At 45.6% G+C, this 15,672-nt stretch overlaps 1 protein-coding gene across 1 annotated transcript in view; it reads right to left on the bottom strand.

Moving 5' to 3' along the window:
* Positions 1 to 8,480: 8,480 nt before the first annotated feature.
* Positions 8,481 to 15,672, bottom strand: part of LOC115320392 (chromatin assembly factor 1 subunit A) — a 41,592-nt gene continuing 34,400 nt past the window's right edge. Inside the window, exons 12-13 of the mRNA XM_029980517.4 lie at positions 13,160 to 13,418; positions 8,481 to 9,612 (exon numbers count right to left, since the gene is read on the bottom strand). Coding sequence (XP_029836377.3) covers positions 9,348 to 9,612; positions 13,160 to 13,418 — 524 coding nt within the window. The 3' untranslated portion in view covers positions 8,481 to 9,347. The remainder of the gene's footprint in view (positions 9,613 to 13,159; positions 13,419 to 15,672) is intronic.

Here is a 15,672-nt window from a genome sequence, read left to right as displayed (position 1 = left end):
TCTATGGCGATTAGAATTGGTTCCTTCTAATTACAACTGTTCATAAAATAAAATAACCGTTTGCATAAAAAAAGAATTCTCCAAACCTATACTAAAATGCTTAGATCGGCCAGTTGGTTTTGGTACATCATGGGAAATAAGCCTGGGGGATGTAGCCCAGCAGGAGGCCGTCGTCGCTCATCAAGTAGGAGTCGAACTCGTCGTCAGTTGGGCGGTCGACTGGACCTCTTGCTGCCTGCCAAGCAGACACGCGTTGGCAGAGTCCATCATCCAGCTGCGCCTTGCGAAGCTCCTCGCGGCTCACTAATGTACCCCATCGTGAATCTGGAGATTCTTGTGTCGTGGCCGCAACGGTCACCAAGCCATGGGTATCCTGAGACTGTCCCTCGGGAAGTGGAGCACGAGAAAGCGCATCAGCAACTTTGTTAGTTGACCCCGGGCGGTACGCAATGGAGCAGTCGTACTGTTGTAGCGTAAGCGCCCAACGAGCAAGACGTCCAGCCGGATTCTTATGTCCCCTTAGCCATGATAGCGCTAAGTGATCAGATTGAATCTGGAACGTTGCGCCATCTATGTTACCAAGCCTAGACATGCCTGTATCAAGGTCTGGCCACACAGTCCACAAAGTTGAACCGGTCAAATCTGGTGAAAAGTTTGAAGGTTTGTCAAACCGGTTCGACCCAGTCGAACCCTGAAAGTTCGACCTAAAAATCCGATTCAACAAAAGTTTGCGACACCCCTAGTTCTGACGGAGCTTGAGCTCTCTGCGATGTACTTTTGCTGTCTCTATCTAAAATGGGCCGTAAAAATTGGTGCCTGCACGTAGCAATATAAACTTTTTGCCAAAAGTAAATTTCACAAGTTTTTTTTTTTTTTTTGTAAAATTACGAAATGTAGCTTCTATCCTGCAAATAAAAAAGAAGAAAACAGGGCCAAAAAATATGCCAGGGTCAACAGCAGACGGCGATGCAGAGGACAGAGGGGTAAAGCCCCTCGATGTGTTTGCGTTTGTCTTGCAAGTAGCGTCAAATGCGCGAGTGCACGGGGCCCATGTCTCGAGTGGCCCTTGGAAGCAAATGGCGGCGCAGCACTGAAATGAGCGGGCCTTGGAAGCGAATGGCGGCGGAGTACCCGCTCATGGCACGTGTCTCGCGCGCTTCCACAACAATGGTTGGCAGTACTTGTAAAAAACGCTTTTATCAAGGGGCTTTACAGAGGGGTGTGGCGGGACACGTTTGGCAAATGGCATCATTTCGAAATACAAAAACAGACTCTTACTCTGAAAAAAAAAAAATTGGTTTGGCACAAATATTGATAGATGTATACACGTTTGCAAGTCCGGCTTCAGGGCGCTGCCATCTTGCTCGGCTGAAGTGCGCTTGGACGCGTCGCAATCCGATTACGAAGCCTTGTCAAGGCGTCGTAATCGGATTATGGCCGCGCCCTAGAGCGCACCCCACTGAGCAAGATGGCGGCGTCCTGAGACCGGACTTGCAAACGTGTATAGGCTGTATAGGCTTCCGTAGGAACTCGAAACTAGGGGTGTCGCGAACTTTTGTCGAACCAGATATTTTGGTCGAACTTCCGGGGTTCGACTGGGTCGAACCGGTTCGACGAACCTTCGAACTTTTAACCAAATTCGACCGGTTCGACTTTGTGGATAGTGTGGCCAGACCTTTATAAAAGCATGTCTAAGTTTGGAGAAATTCTTTTTATGCGAAGGGTTATTTTTAAATTTATGAACAGTTGCAATTAAAGAAACCAATTCTAATCACTGAAGAAGTTAATAACTTAATTGTTTTGTGCTGTATTAACTGAAATAACCAATCAGCGCTGCACTTAATTCATCTCTTAGCCATTATCATCCAATCCGAAGCCAACTGGCCAGCCTGTCGCGCATGCGCACACGAGTCGAACCTCGATAGAAGGTTCGTCGAAATTTCCACCAAAATTTCGAAAAAGTCGAACCTGGTCGAACTCGAACCGCGGCCGGTTCGCGACACCCCTACTCGAAACAAGACCGATCGAGACTAGAGCCGTATATTGGGAGAGTCTGGCCAGTAGGTGTGACGATGAAGGCGCTGGAGAGGAGAAAAGTGAAGGAAAGGGGGGAGAGTGCCGAAAGAGTGAGAGGAAAGAGGGATTCAAAAAGAAATCAACTGCCATTTTGGGGGATCGGTGGCCCTAGCGCGCACACCAGCTCGGAGCACATGAAGCGAAAGCTCGCGCTGCAGAACCCAGGGATCCTGGGTTCAATCCCCACCCCTGCCCGTTTCGATCTGGATGAGCATCGTACCAGCGTGCGGTCGTGTATCACTACTGCGTGGTGCACGTTAAAGACCCACGACTAGCGGTTGTACCGCACTGGCTATATTGCTCATCTAGTGCTGAGACACCAGACGCCCATTGAGGCAGACTGACCTCGGGTTGAATAAACATACAGACAACAATTTGCTTGCTTGGCTGCCATTTTGATGCAACACACTTTCGACGCAGATCGATCACTGTTGAGGCTACACGTCGTCTGCTACGGACCAACTTCTTTTTCGCCTAAATAAAGGTTTGTAGTCAAATGTCAAGAAAACTTCATTCATTAGCTTTTTAACCCACCGAGGAATAACTACTACATCATTTCCTTGCCGGAGCCAGCAAAATAAAAGGAAAGAAGCAAAGTTTGGATGTCGATCCAGTGCTAGAGTGTACTACTGGGTGATTCAAGGAGAGGCCAGGCTCTTTAAATCGACCGCAAAATTCGGTTTCTTAACCTATCGCGCTACGACTTTGTGCGGCGTTGCCCACATATGGTGCATTTTTTTGGTAAAATTTGCAAAGAGCAAACTTACCTGAGGAAAAAGTAAAAAGAAAAAAACTTAGCTCCTATGGAAACGCAGCGACGCCACCGGTCTTCAAACAACACGGCACCGTTTGGCATGGGAGACAAAAGTTGGCACAACGAACGTCGCCAACGAACGAGCATACGTCGCCGAAAGCCGGCGTCATTAGCAGACAATCTTTTCGACCCAAAAGCGGCACGTGTTCCACAGGCGGCGACAGTCGCAGAAACAAAAACAGGCGTGGTAACAAGGAACTGCAGTTCCTTGTCTGCTAAAGACGCCGCCTCTCGGCGTCGTATGCTCCTTTGTTGGCGGCAGTTGGCGTTGCGACCGCTTGTGCCATCTCTTGTCTCCCGTGCTAAACGGCGCCGTTTTGTTTGAAGACCGGTGGCTTCGCTGCGTTTCCATAGGAGCTAAGCCTTTTTCTTTCTTTACTTTTTCCCCAGGTAAGTTCGCTCTTTGCAAATTTTACAAAAAAAATGCACCATCTGTGGGCAACGCTGCACAAAGTCGTAGCGCGATAGGCTAAGAAACCGAATTTTACGGTCGATTTAAAGAGCCTGGCCTCTCCTTGAATCACCCGGTAGAAAGTACAAGCGGGACATGTTCCGCTCATGCTTTCAGTTGCACCTCAAAATGTGGAAAGCGATCAGGTGGAACCAAGCCACTTTGATCGCAGCACCACCTTTGCTGTGATCAAGCAACGACACAGGTCAAGGTCATACAGGCAATACAGCCCCTCAGGTGCTATATTGTATTTTTTATGATTTTCAGGTCAGAGATAACGTCAAAGCACCACGACAAGACATGCCCCGACGTCATCATCGACGTTACACAACGCCAAACTGCTGTCGTAAGGCCCTTGTGACGTTGCGTTGAGGACGACGCTGCTTGGCGACATCAAGTCGCCGTTGTAACGCAGCCGTGTTGTCGCGTTGAGGATGCCGTTACGAAACATTAAGTTGCCGTTGTGACATTGTGTCGCATTGAGGATGACGTCGTTGATACCAAGTCGCCGTTTGAACGTGGTCATGACGTCGTGCGCCACAGCGAGGACATGGTCGTCGACGCCGACATTGATATCGACGCCCCACGCAACGTCAAACATTGCTATGACATCACGTTAACGTCGTCCTTACGTCATTGTGAATGTCATTGTCACTACGAAGCCTTGACAGGGCATAATGTTGTCGCCTTTACCAGCATCAACATCGACGCGCAGTCACGACGAAGTCCAGGCGTTGTGTAACGTCGTCGACGATGACGTCGGCATCGTGAAGCTGTCGGGACGTCTTCTGTGACGTCGAGTTGCATCATGTTGACGTCAACAAACTGACACCAAGCGTCCTTATGACGGTGCACTGACAAGGACGCCGTCACCTTGATGTTCCATCGTGTTGTCATCGTCGTCATCAACGTCAACGTTGACATTGTCATCACTGTCAACGCAATATGACATCTGAACGCAGTCTTGATGGCGTGTAACGCGCAATGTCATTGTCGATGACGACGTTGACGTCAAGGCATCGTCCTGATGTCGCATGGCGTTGTGACGACAAGTCAGGTCGCAATGACTTTATGTATGCGATGCCCGACGTCTAGGTTGTATAAAAAATATGGTCTGGCGTTCTATCGTTTCTATGACCCTGACCTTGACCAGGTCAAGCTTGGCGTTGGAACGGAACGAATCCAAACTACTTCGCTCGTAGCGCCCGAGAACGAGCGAAGTGGCTTGGATTAGCAGTGTTTTCCCACATGCGGAGGTACCAAAATAGCACTCTGATGGCCCCACTCGTCCTTTCTAGTACACTCTACCCATGCATTACACCGGGCAAATGAATGAAAATGGCAGCCCTCCATGCATGCTCACATGGGAGTTCACGCGCATGCACTCGTGCCTCTCACCCTATGCCGCAAGCTGATTGGCACGTAACTGCGGTGAGATCATAAATTGGCCAAACAGTCCCAATATATGGCTCCGATCGAGACTAGGGTGCCCACATACCCAGCGCCGCGTCCAGGGTGAGGACAGGCGGTATATAGGGTCATACTTTCAGCTGCCCTTGTCAGCTTAGTCTTGAGTCAATGTAGTCCAATGAATGATAAAAACACAACTTTTCAGCCCACAAAGTACATCCATACACTCCAAAGTAAGTAGGACCAGATGTAGCCCTGCCATGTCAGATATGCCTCCACCCAGGGAGTGGCGCTAGCAACGATTCACCCAAATCGAGACTGCTCGCAACGACCGCAGTCTCCTAAAATGAACATAAGATTCTTGTAATGTACCTTTAATTTAAAAATAAATGTGGACAAAAAAAACCCCAAAAAACTTGGAAGTAAAAAAAAACATTGTGGTTGCATAACGATGGCACTCTTGCTGCCAAAGGATTTCGTCTGCATGTCATCTTTCTGTCGCTGGTCGGTAGGGATGTCGCGAACCAGCCTAGGTTCGATTTCGAAAGGTTTCGATACTTTCGAAACGAACTGAGGTTTGAATTCGACAAATTTCTATATTTTCATACCGACCGAGGTTCAAATTCGTAAAATTCGCAACTTTCGATCACAGTGGAGTTTCGAATTCGAAAAGTTCGAAGGTAACTAAAATTTCGGCTTCAAATATTTTGAATATTTTTTTACTTGAGGTTCGATAAATTCGAAGTTTTCAAACTTTCCGAAATTGAAAATTAGAAAATCTCAAATTTCCTCGGATCTGAAATTCGAAGATTTCGAAATTCTTTGGATATAAAATTAGAAAAATTTGAACGCTTCGAATTTGTATAAACATAAAGTTCGGAAAATTCGAATATTTCGAACTTCTTTCTATATAAAGTTCGAAAAGTTTGAAGGCTTCGATTCTCTTTTAACGCTAAATTTTAAAAAAATATTCGAAGGTTTTGAATTTCTTTTAGGTCCAAGTTTTCATAGTTCGAAGTCCGATTTTCATGTTCCTCCACAGTTTCAGTTTCGAATAATGTTTTCACGACTCACTGTTTTTCACGAAATCAGGTTTAGAAAAAATAGGGTGTGATATTTAGACTCCGCGGAGTTAAGTCGGGCAATTAAATAAGACGACGGGTGTCCCAAATGTACTGGAATATTTGCCAGTGCAGATGCAGAGTGACGTGTGACCATAGATCAGTAATTGTGACCGCCAGGCCCGGGGGGCGGGGGGGGGGGGGGGGGGGGAGGGAGGGAGGGAGGGAGGGAGGGTCCTTAGCGTGCATCCCACAGTAGTGAAACGTCCAGGGGCGGCCAGGAGGTTGAAGCTCAGAAAAACCTTGAAGCGACCTGCAAACTACTTCCCTACCCCTTGCACGCTGGTAGTAATCCGATCGAACACTGCCCGAGTGACGCTGACATATAGTAAATTAAGTTTGTACATGTCCTGGAGGTTTATTTTCCGGGACGGAGGAAATGCCTTGCAAAAAAACACAGAAGCTGACACAACTCGAGGTCGAGGAGCGTTCTACCATACAAGTGGCGTCGGTAGAAGAAAAACGGGAGAGGGGGGGGGGGGGGGGGAGGGGGGGCAGAGCCCCCTTCCAGATATTTCGGACTGTACAAGAAAACAATACGGGGAAAGAGGGCGTGGTTGAGGTTATTTTAATCAGAAATTATTTACGCATATGTATAGACCGACACGCTGTTTACAAACAAGCCCGCGTTTTCCCACACCAGGTGTGGGCACTGCGCGTGCGCACAAACCAAATTCGGGAGGAGTGGAGCGTCTGCGCACGCGCAGTGCCGTCGACAGCGCCACCGCAGCTGCGTGACGTCAGGGCCGCGTGTTGGTCTATAGCTACTGTCGCTCTTCACTGCATAAAAGATCGAGTAGATGGTCATTCTCGAAAACTGGTTGTCAGAAGGCACTACTTGTCACATGCTTAGTGGTTCGGAAGTTCACAGCTATGTCTTTTCGACCTGAATAACTGTGCCATTGATAAAAATAAATTAAAAAATAAACATAACAATTATTGCGGGGATAAAAAGCTGGAGAAAAAAAAAACTATCAAGAATTCGTCGGAAGTGTTGTATTCTTGAGTATTCACAAGCTCAGAACTTCGAAACAAGTTTCTCCTACCAAAATGTGTGCAAACTAAAAGAAACACGTCCCAAAAACGTGAAGTTTTTGGGACGTGTTGAGGAAGTCGAGCATGAAAATCGCGCCATCAGAAAGGCAACACTCCAATTGTGATAGTTCACGGCAGTCACCATTTGGGAAGCTGCTGCAGCGATATCCTTGTCAAGGCCTCATCCCGTTTGCAGGTCAATGAAGTTGTAAATGTTTGGGTGAGCCCTCCCTGACACAGCGTTTATCTTATGGTGCCATTTCTCCGAGGTTGTTTCAGGAGAGGGAGAAGAGATGCGAGCAAGGGGAACAGACACTGGACGCTTGAACCTAATAAACTTTTAACGAACAATACAAACTAACCGAACGATGGGCGAAGCAGAAAGGTTGTTTCGGGAAAGGGCGAAATGGGAAAGGATGAAACGAGAAGGTCGCTTTGAGCTGGGTCAAAACAGGAAGGTACAAACGGGAAGGTTGTATTGAGAACGGGTCGAAACGGGAACCACCCATCAAAATCGTATAACGATTCAAACTGTTGCAGATGGCATACCTCAGTCATTTCATGTGCCATCAACGTAAAATTTTAGTGTGCAAGAGACGTCTCAAGACGTCTCGAGGTCAGAAAGTTGTTACAGCAAATTTTTCAGAAACAGACCATTTCTGGCAAACTTCTGTCCTAAAAGTTTGAAATCTGGCCGTCCTATATCTATTATTTCTAAACGTTTGAATTATACATACAATTAGCGAACACCGGTTCTTCCTGAACTAAATCCTGTCCCACGGTTTCGTCCATAACAACGCCCCTAGCAAGTATTTGTTTGGAGTAGTGACGTCACACCTACAGGGTCAAATTCGCGTAAATGCGAGAACAGCTTTAATAATAAAACGCCTGTCCTGTATACTTCTTGTCCTTGTCTTTTTGTTGTGCTATTTTATATGTTTTACTAAGATGAACCAAATAACCCAACAACGTACCCTACTAAGCTTTAATAATGAAGACACACATGAAGAAGCTCGTATCTCACTAATGTGGCCATTGTTTGCATTATTTCCATCGTCAATCATTGCCCCGAAAATTAAACACTGCTTTTATGCCCACTGCGCATCCAAGAAAAGCTGCACCTCCACCGGCTGCGTGTGAATGCGACACAAGTGCGGAAGATAAAATCCAAACGTTTGACGTCACGATGTTACCTGGATCAAAATATAAAGAAAAACAAAATTTCTCTACGAGCAGACGTCCACCCAAGCTACATTTTCGTTAAATTAAGATATTGTGAGCACGCTTTGACATTTTCAGTAAAAAAAAAACAAAAAAAAAAAAACAGCAGGACAAGAAAAAGTTCTTTTTCTTTTTTTTTTTAAATAAATGTTACACAAGCTTACAATATTTCTTGGTCGGACAAAAATTAGGCCAAAGTGGATGCTGACTCTGTTGGCTCAAAGAAATATCACTCGTCTGTTTTATCTTTTGATCTAGCTGAAGTAATGTTCTTAATCTTTCACAACTTATCACCATCACTAGCACAACTTATCACCATCACTAGCACAACATTCACCAAGAGTTCCAGTGGTTTCAGACTTCTGCCATGCAGTTTATTTTTGCATGCTGAAAAGCTGCATTTCATGACCCCGTACACACTGTACAGTGATTGAACAGGCTTCTGCTGGTGGCTATAATATTACATTCTACCAGTTATATTCACGCAAGCCAAACTTGGCTTGGGTAGGGGTCCTTTCAAAAATTATCTTTGAACTTTAAGACCGCTGCCTGAATAAATACCCAATTACTTACCTCGTTATTTTGCCTATTATTTTACAAACACTACACACCGCCGCTTTACGAGACACGTTTGCTGCTTCATGTGGAACCATGCTGTAAATAAAAAAAAAGGAAACAGACCTGGTGGGCTCTTTTTTTGCATATACACATTTATCAATCTTAAATAATTCCTCAACTTTTCAACTTCCATACGCTAACTAAAAAAAAACAAAGTTGAGCGTAGGAAGCACAGCAGCAAAGTTGTTAGGTGAGCCTCCTGTTATATCTTTTGTATTTGTTACATTACCAGATTTTTTTTTCTCACCTCCCAGCATTACATGAAGGCCAAAAAAGAGAAAAGAAAATGGGAGGCAAAGGGCACATGAATAAAAGCTAGCCCTCTTTAAAACAAATATCCTCCAAAATTAAGAATACATTTAAAATCTATCCTCTAAATCAGCCTATAATATGTAAAGTGCCAGGAAACGCTGCGATCCAAATCAAGCAAAATAACACAGTTCCCAGTACTGACGTGGAAGCAGCGCTGTACAGATTACCTCCCTTTCAACGCTCGTAAATTCGAAGCCCCTAATCCGGAGCACAATTGTAAGTAAGCTGCTTGTCACGAGAAAATCGCCGACCCTCGAACACAACAAAGTTCTGAACGGGGCAGTTTCAGTCACGTGCACAAGCTAGTCTTCTTAATGTGGGGCCCCACTTCTGTTGTGGGGCCTGCAAGGGGTTCGCCCGGCGTGGTCACGAGCACATCTTCGCCCTCGTCTTCGAGTATGATGGGCTCTGCGCAGGAGCCGATTCCAAAAGTGGTCGGAGATTTGAATTTGCCCAAAGGAAGAAGTTTTCTGGCCGGAGAAACTTGGTGACCCTGGCCCGCTTTATCTTCCTTGGTAGCAGTGGTCAGGAACCGTTCCAGAGGTCCCAGAGGTCTGCATTGAGGAACGGAAAGCTTCCTTTATCATTTGCTGTCGGCGTACACCCCAATCCTTTTAGAGTAGAAACAGTACAGCAATGGAATGCATGCATGGGTGACAAGTACTGGAACACCGTGAAGCGAACGTAGGGTCGGCACTTGCATTGTTGATGATGTCAAGTGCCACGAGTTCAGGGTCAGTTGCGAGCCTGGAGCATGTGTGATGCGAGCTTGTGATCATTCATAGTGGTACATGGAAAGCAAAGTCGTTGTAGCATGGGTGGCTTGAAGTGTATGCCACTGTTTTATCTTTAAAAGGAGGCTGAAGTGGTTTTGTATTTAAGGAAACACACTTAAATCGTCTTAATTTGACCGGATCTCGAATATTGATAATATTTTTTAATTTGGTGCATGGAGGCTGAAGAAAATCATTTTTAAAGTACCGTATTTACTCGCACAATGAACGCACTCGCGTAATGAACGCACCCCCCAAGTCGGCTCTCAAAATTTCGACTTTTTTTTCACTTGCGTAATAAACGCACCCCCTACTCGGACGTCAAAATTTTGAACCCCCCCCCCCCCCCCCCCCCCCGCGCGCGAAACGAACGCACTTTTCTATCCTGGTGCAGCGAGGTCGCGAATGCATGGGCAGCGTGGGCGAACAAAACGCCTTGCAAAAGGCGTTAAAAAAATTCGCAAAGATCCAACGGTAGCAAGAAAAAAAAACATGGAGAGGAGCTTTTTTTTTTTTTTTGCACAGCGGGGTTCGTGCGCCGCCGCGCGCAAGGAGGTATGAAAGAGAAGCGGAGAAGCGCTCTAAGCGAACGAAACAACTTGCAAAAAACGGCAAAAAAAGAAAACCACCACGGAACTAAGAAAAAACAAAACCAGAGAAACGTTTCTTTTTTTCTTTTTTTTCGCACAGCGCAGTTTGGTTACCGGGGTCGTGCGTCGCGCGCCGCGAGCAAGGAGATAAGAAAGATAAGCGGAGAGCTTTCGCCTAAGCAAACAAAACAGCTTGCGAAAAGCGGACAAAAAAAAAAAAAACAAGGAACTAAGAGAAAAAGAAAACAAAGAGGATTTCTTTTTTGCACAGCTTAGGTTACGGGGTCGGGAGCCGCGCGCAAAGAGATAAGAAGTTACTTCGATTTTTCAGGATAAAGGGTCCGTTCATTATGCGAATAAATACGGACACAAAACTTTTACTTCGCGTAATGAACGCACCCCCCAACTTTGCGTCGATTTTTCGGAAAAAAAGTGCGTTCATTCTGCGAGTAAATACGGTATTGCTGAAGGCTCTCTTTCCCGGGGCGTGACGTCACAAAAAGAGTTTTCGTGTCCGATTGCAAGCACAGCCCTTGGGCAACACGAGCTTGACGGCTGAGAGATCCTTTTATAACGTCACGACTGGTTGGAGGTTTTTCGTGTTTTCTAGCATTTAGTTACATATCTTCGGAGAAAACGAACATAATATTCAGATTCACAGGACAAAACTATGGCAGAATTAATCTCTATTTCATTTTTTGAAAAAAGTTTACCAAGTCTCTTCCCAAGAGTCTGGGAAGAGAAGAGAGAGAAGCTCCAGTGCTTGTATGCAATGGTGGCACCATCTGTGTGTAAGGCTAAAAAATATGGCTGTCGTTCAATTCCTTCCCGAAAGCTGTTGCTTCGAAATGGAAAATATGAGTTCTTTATTTATCTTTTATTTTGTACTTGGACTTCAGAATTTAAATAGTAAGAGGATATTGCAGCCCAATTTGAACTAGAAATAGGGATTTTATACGATTCCAGGTGGCACTGCGGGTGCTGCATTTTTTAGCCGCCAGTCGAGAAAGAGTTCCCTCTCTCTGTCAAAAAATATAATAAAACATCCCCATTTTTTGCTTACCTTATCTTTGGACGCTTGACCTATAGTAATTTACCTCCTCCTCTCTCCAGCGTTCGGTCTGCTTTTTCCTCCCAAGCCTTGTTTTCCCTCCAAAAACGTTTCTTAACCTGTAACTGACTGTGCGGAGTGCAAGTTTGTTTGCTTTTTGCACAGGGGTTGCAACGATGTCAGAACGCCGAGCTGACCAAAAAAAAGTGGGAATACCTCAAGGCATCTAGCATTCAGGTCTACCCACTATCCTTTCAATCAAAGCCAATCAGAGCTCCACCATCATTCTGACGTCAACGCAACTCCTGCGCAAGAAACAGATGACTTGCTCTCCAAATACATTTTCTAACCTCCACTATCGCAGGTTCCCCAACCACTACCAAGGCATCTGTGCGGGATGCAGTAATGAACACCTTGACTTATATCACTCCGTGGTGGAAGCGATATTTGACTTTTTGCAGCAGGTTCTGTTGCAGGCAAAATGCTGGTTTGGAGCAGCCACTGACGATTTTGGAGCTCGAAAATGAAAAAGTGAGTGAGTGAGTGAGTGAGTGAGTGATTTATTTGCACTTAAATTGGTGCGCACACGGCGGCGTGCCAGGCAAGGCAGATAGGCAAAAACCCTTACGCGTTGTTAAATAACTCAATCTATATAATGACTGAAGGTCTCTTTTTGATACTGGGCCATATTACTTATTACCCTTAGTAATAAGAATAGGTGGGCTGCAAAAGGAGAAGTTTATTTTTAAAAATAAGGTTTTGGTCAGAGTAGGCTCCATTTAAAATGGATACTCAAAAAATTGTTAAAAAATGAATCGTAACACAACACTTCAGTTTGGATAAAGCCTCTACCTAACCCCTTTTTTATGCCAGGTAGCTTATTTAGCCTGTAGATATAATTTCTGTAAAATGACTGCAAAGACCAGCATATCAACTAAAGTATTTCTTAATAAAAAATTGTGCCCCCCTCCCCCCCCTGCTTCTTCCAGTTTTAAAAACCTACCCAATTTAATACTCAAACATAAACAACAAAAACAACCACCCACAAATAATATGGAAACCTACATTTGCTATTTAAAATTGACAGTGCTCTTTAGCGCATTGGAACCAGAGTGAAGCCAAAGTTCGCTGCTCTCTCTATCGACAGCTGAGCGGGAATTGCCTTGACCACGATACCACAATACCACAATACTCCCCCCCGAAATTTTCCATTTTGCTGGGGCCTCCTCTTCCCCTTCCCCCTCGTACAGCATTTCGTCATGGGCGAATTGCTGTATGAACCTAGCCAAACCCTGCCACGTTTGCAGTGAAAAGTAAGTGGATTAAGTGACACTGCCAGATAGGAAGGTAAGTTACAACGAACAACGCATTCAAAGAAGTGAATACCTTCACCCGTAGTGATGCGTTTACGCTGCCACTGCGCTGCCAATGACGTACGACATTCCAGTGGATGGTGAATGGCTGCGACGGCTGCTGGCAATTGCTGGCGCTACTCGCGCGCGGTCGCAAAGGTGCAACGAGAAAGCGCGTGATCTGTACTGAGGGTTCCAAAAATGCCCCGCCGTTGCAGCGCCGTACGTGTTGCAACAGATGTATTCACAAATTTCAGGGTGCCCGATTTAGGCGATCTCGTTCTCCTATCACCGCCACTTGACCGAAACAGCACCAAGTTCTGTTGACTACTCACACTGCTTTAGGAATGGCCTTGGGAGGGATCTCCTTGACAACCGGCACTGGCTGGGCCAGGTGCGAGAGTCCGAGGCGTTCCAAAGCATCCGGGGCCAGCAGCCAGCGTCCCCCCGACCGGTGTGCCCCCAGCCCCTGGAGGGCTTCCCGGAGCTGCTTCCGGGGCACGTGGTTCCCGTCCCAAGAGGATTCAAACTCCCGCATCACCTCGGCCTTCTTCACCACACGGTTGTGCACCAAGGACGCCAGGAGGGACAGGGCTGTCGCAACGCGAAAATGCGCTCATGGTTTTGGCTTTTATTTGAACAGGCAAGGCATCACAGGTGCCATACGTTGGACCGCGGCAGATGCCATGAGCCACTCGAGCTGACAAATAGTTTGGAGAGTGTCATGTGACCTCCTGGTTGGGCGGAGCCAGGTGCCGAGCATAAAGTCACGTGGCACGCATGAAGCGCTGGATTGGCTAACATGGGTCGTAGAGCCTCCTGAGGTCCAACGTAAGGTAAATCAGAATGTAGGAAAAGGTTTTCCATGTTCTACTTTTACTGAATTTTTACAGTACTAGTAGATGCAATACCCATCTTTTTAGCATTCAAACCAAACTTGCCTTCAGCACCACGTATCAGGAAGTTGAAGTTCCACTGCATTGCACCAAGTTGCTTTTTGCAACGTGGTGCAATGCAGTGGAACTTCAACTGGCCATGTTGCTTTCTGGAAGCAACGTGGAAGCACCATGTTGCTTTCTGGAACATGGAAAACAGCATGTTCCAGAAAGCTGAAGTTCTACCTGAAACTTCAGGAATTTTCAAGAACATTATTGCAATTTCGTTGAAAAGAAAAGTATTTTTATTGGAAGAGACAAAAAAGGTATGTGTGCATGCTGTCCAATTTGTTTTGTTCCTAAGTCTCGGATGCTCAAGATATTGAAAGTTCACCAGCTCGCCTGCATGTTCTTTGTTTTTTTGATGATTCTTTCCGGGGTCTCTGTCGTGCTCATGGGGTTATCATAATGCACGCTAGAGGTTCAACTGGCGCTAGTGTCTCAACGACTTCGGTGACGCAGATTGAAGCAGACAGCAACCAGTCTATTTTTGGGGTGCTCCTGAGCATTCTGCAAAGTCGCGTGCATTTTGTCTCTTTGCTGAAAAATGACATAGAAAACTTGTTATTTGGGTCGTACTGAATAGCATGTATCTTTATTAACATAATAAAAGTGTAATTGCTTTAGTTAGCACATTTTGCTTCACCAATGAACAACGTTTCGCTTCGCTGTATTTCAAGACCAAACCTGTGCTCCACAGCAGATTTATAAAAACAAGCGACGACTCTAAGCAAAACAACAATCGAAAGGAATACTATAGGGTGTGTTCAAGGCTTGCTGGTATTCTGGTGACGCTTATATATTACTAATGCTATGCCAGTCTTGTCACTATATGAAAGTCTTGCATATTTTAAGACAAACCCCCAAGACTGGGGAAAAGACGAAGGACAGCACAAGGCTGCGTGTTGTGTTGTCCTTTGTCTTTTCCTTAGTCTCGGGGGTTTGTTTTAAATTATGTTAAACCTTCAACAGCTCGTTTGTGCTCCAACTTTTTGCCTGTCTTGCATCTTTACAAGCGGTTAAAAACATTCAAAACGTAAAGAATAAAGTATGTGGGCTATGAAAGGTGTCTCTTATTTTTTTCTGCTGGGCAGCCTTTATCGGGCACTCGTTATCAAAGATTCCAAGCATGAAGGTGATGTTTTGAACGTAGAACAAGTATATTCGCAAAGAGAAGAAAGAATAAGGCCGTACTTACTAACTGAAAATCGGACTACATTACGTGGCCTTCAATTTATGTTAATTGTACATGCACAGAAAGTTACTGATCCAGTGCTACTGCATAGTTCTTGCCGTCTCTCTTGGTTTTCCAGATGTCCTCAGTTTGTTTGGCATGTACAGAGTGGCTGAAATAACCGGGCTCAATCTAAAGTGGGCCGTAAAATGGGCACGTAGCAATCTAAACTTTTTATCAAAGGTGAATTTCACAAACCCATTTCTTCTTGTAAAATTTCAAAGTGTAGCTCACTTTCTGTAAAAAAATAGGGCCAAAAAACTTGCCAGCCTCAATGGCGGACGGCGACGCACAGGACCGAGTATAGTTGCATGGCGCGTTTGGCACGCATATTGATAGATGGAGTCGGGCACAGCATCGAAACGTGTAGCCGACCACCGATGCTGTTCCGTCGTTTAACAAACAAGTTTTTTTTAGAGCACAGCTCTTAGGCACCTGTTTCCGGCGTGAGTGGCGTCGGCGTAACCACGCGGTGCATTATGGGACGCGTAACGTCACTGATGACATAATCAGTAACGTTATTGTCATCGTCACTGATGACGTCATTGGCATCCGCATCGTCACTGATGACGTCATCGGCATCTGCATCCAACATTATTAGATTAGCTCAGTTACGGAACTGCTCATAGGCGCCGCATACACGAACAGTACCCCCTCACTCACCACGACTCGCCAAGCG

The sequence above is a fragment of the Ixodes scapularis genome, unplaced genomic scaffold (genome assembly GCF_016920785.2).
Source record: "Ixodes scapularis isolate PalLabHiFi unplaced genomic scaffold, ASM1692078v2 PGA_scaffold1__304_contigs__length_218370807, whole genome shotgun sequence".
Lineage (NCBI taxonomy): Eukaryota > Metazoa > Arthropoda > Arachnida > Ixodida > Ixodidae > Ixodes > Ixodes scapularis.
Note: the sequence above shows the minus strand (reverse complement) of the source record. Positions and strands in the feature narration are given on the sequence as shown.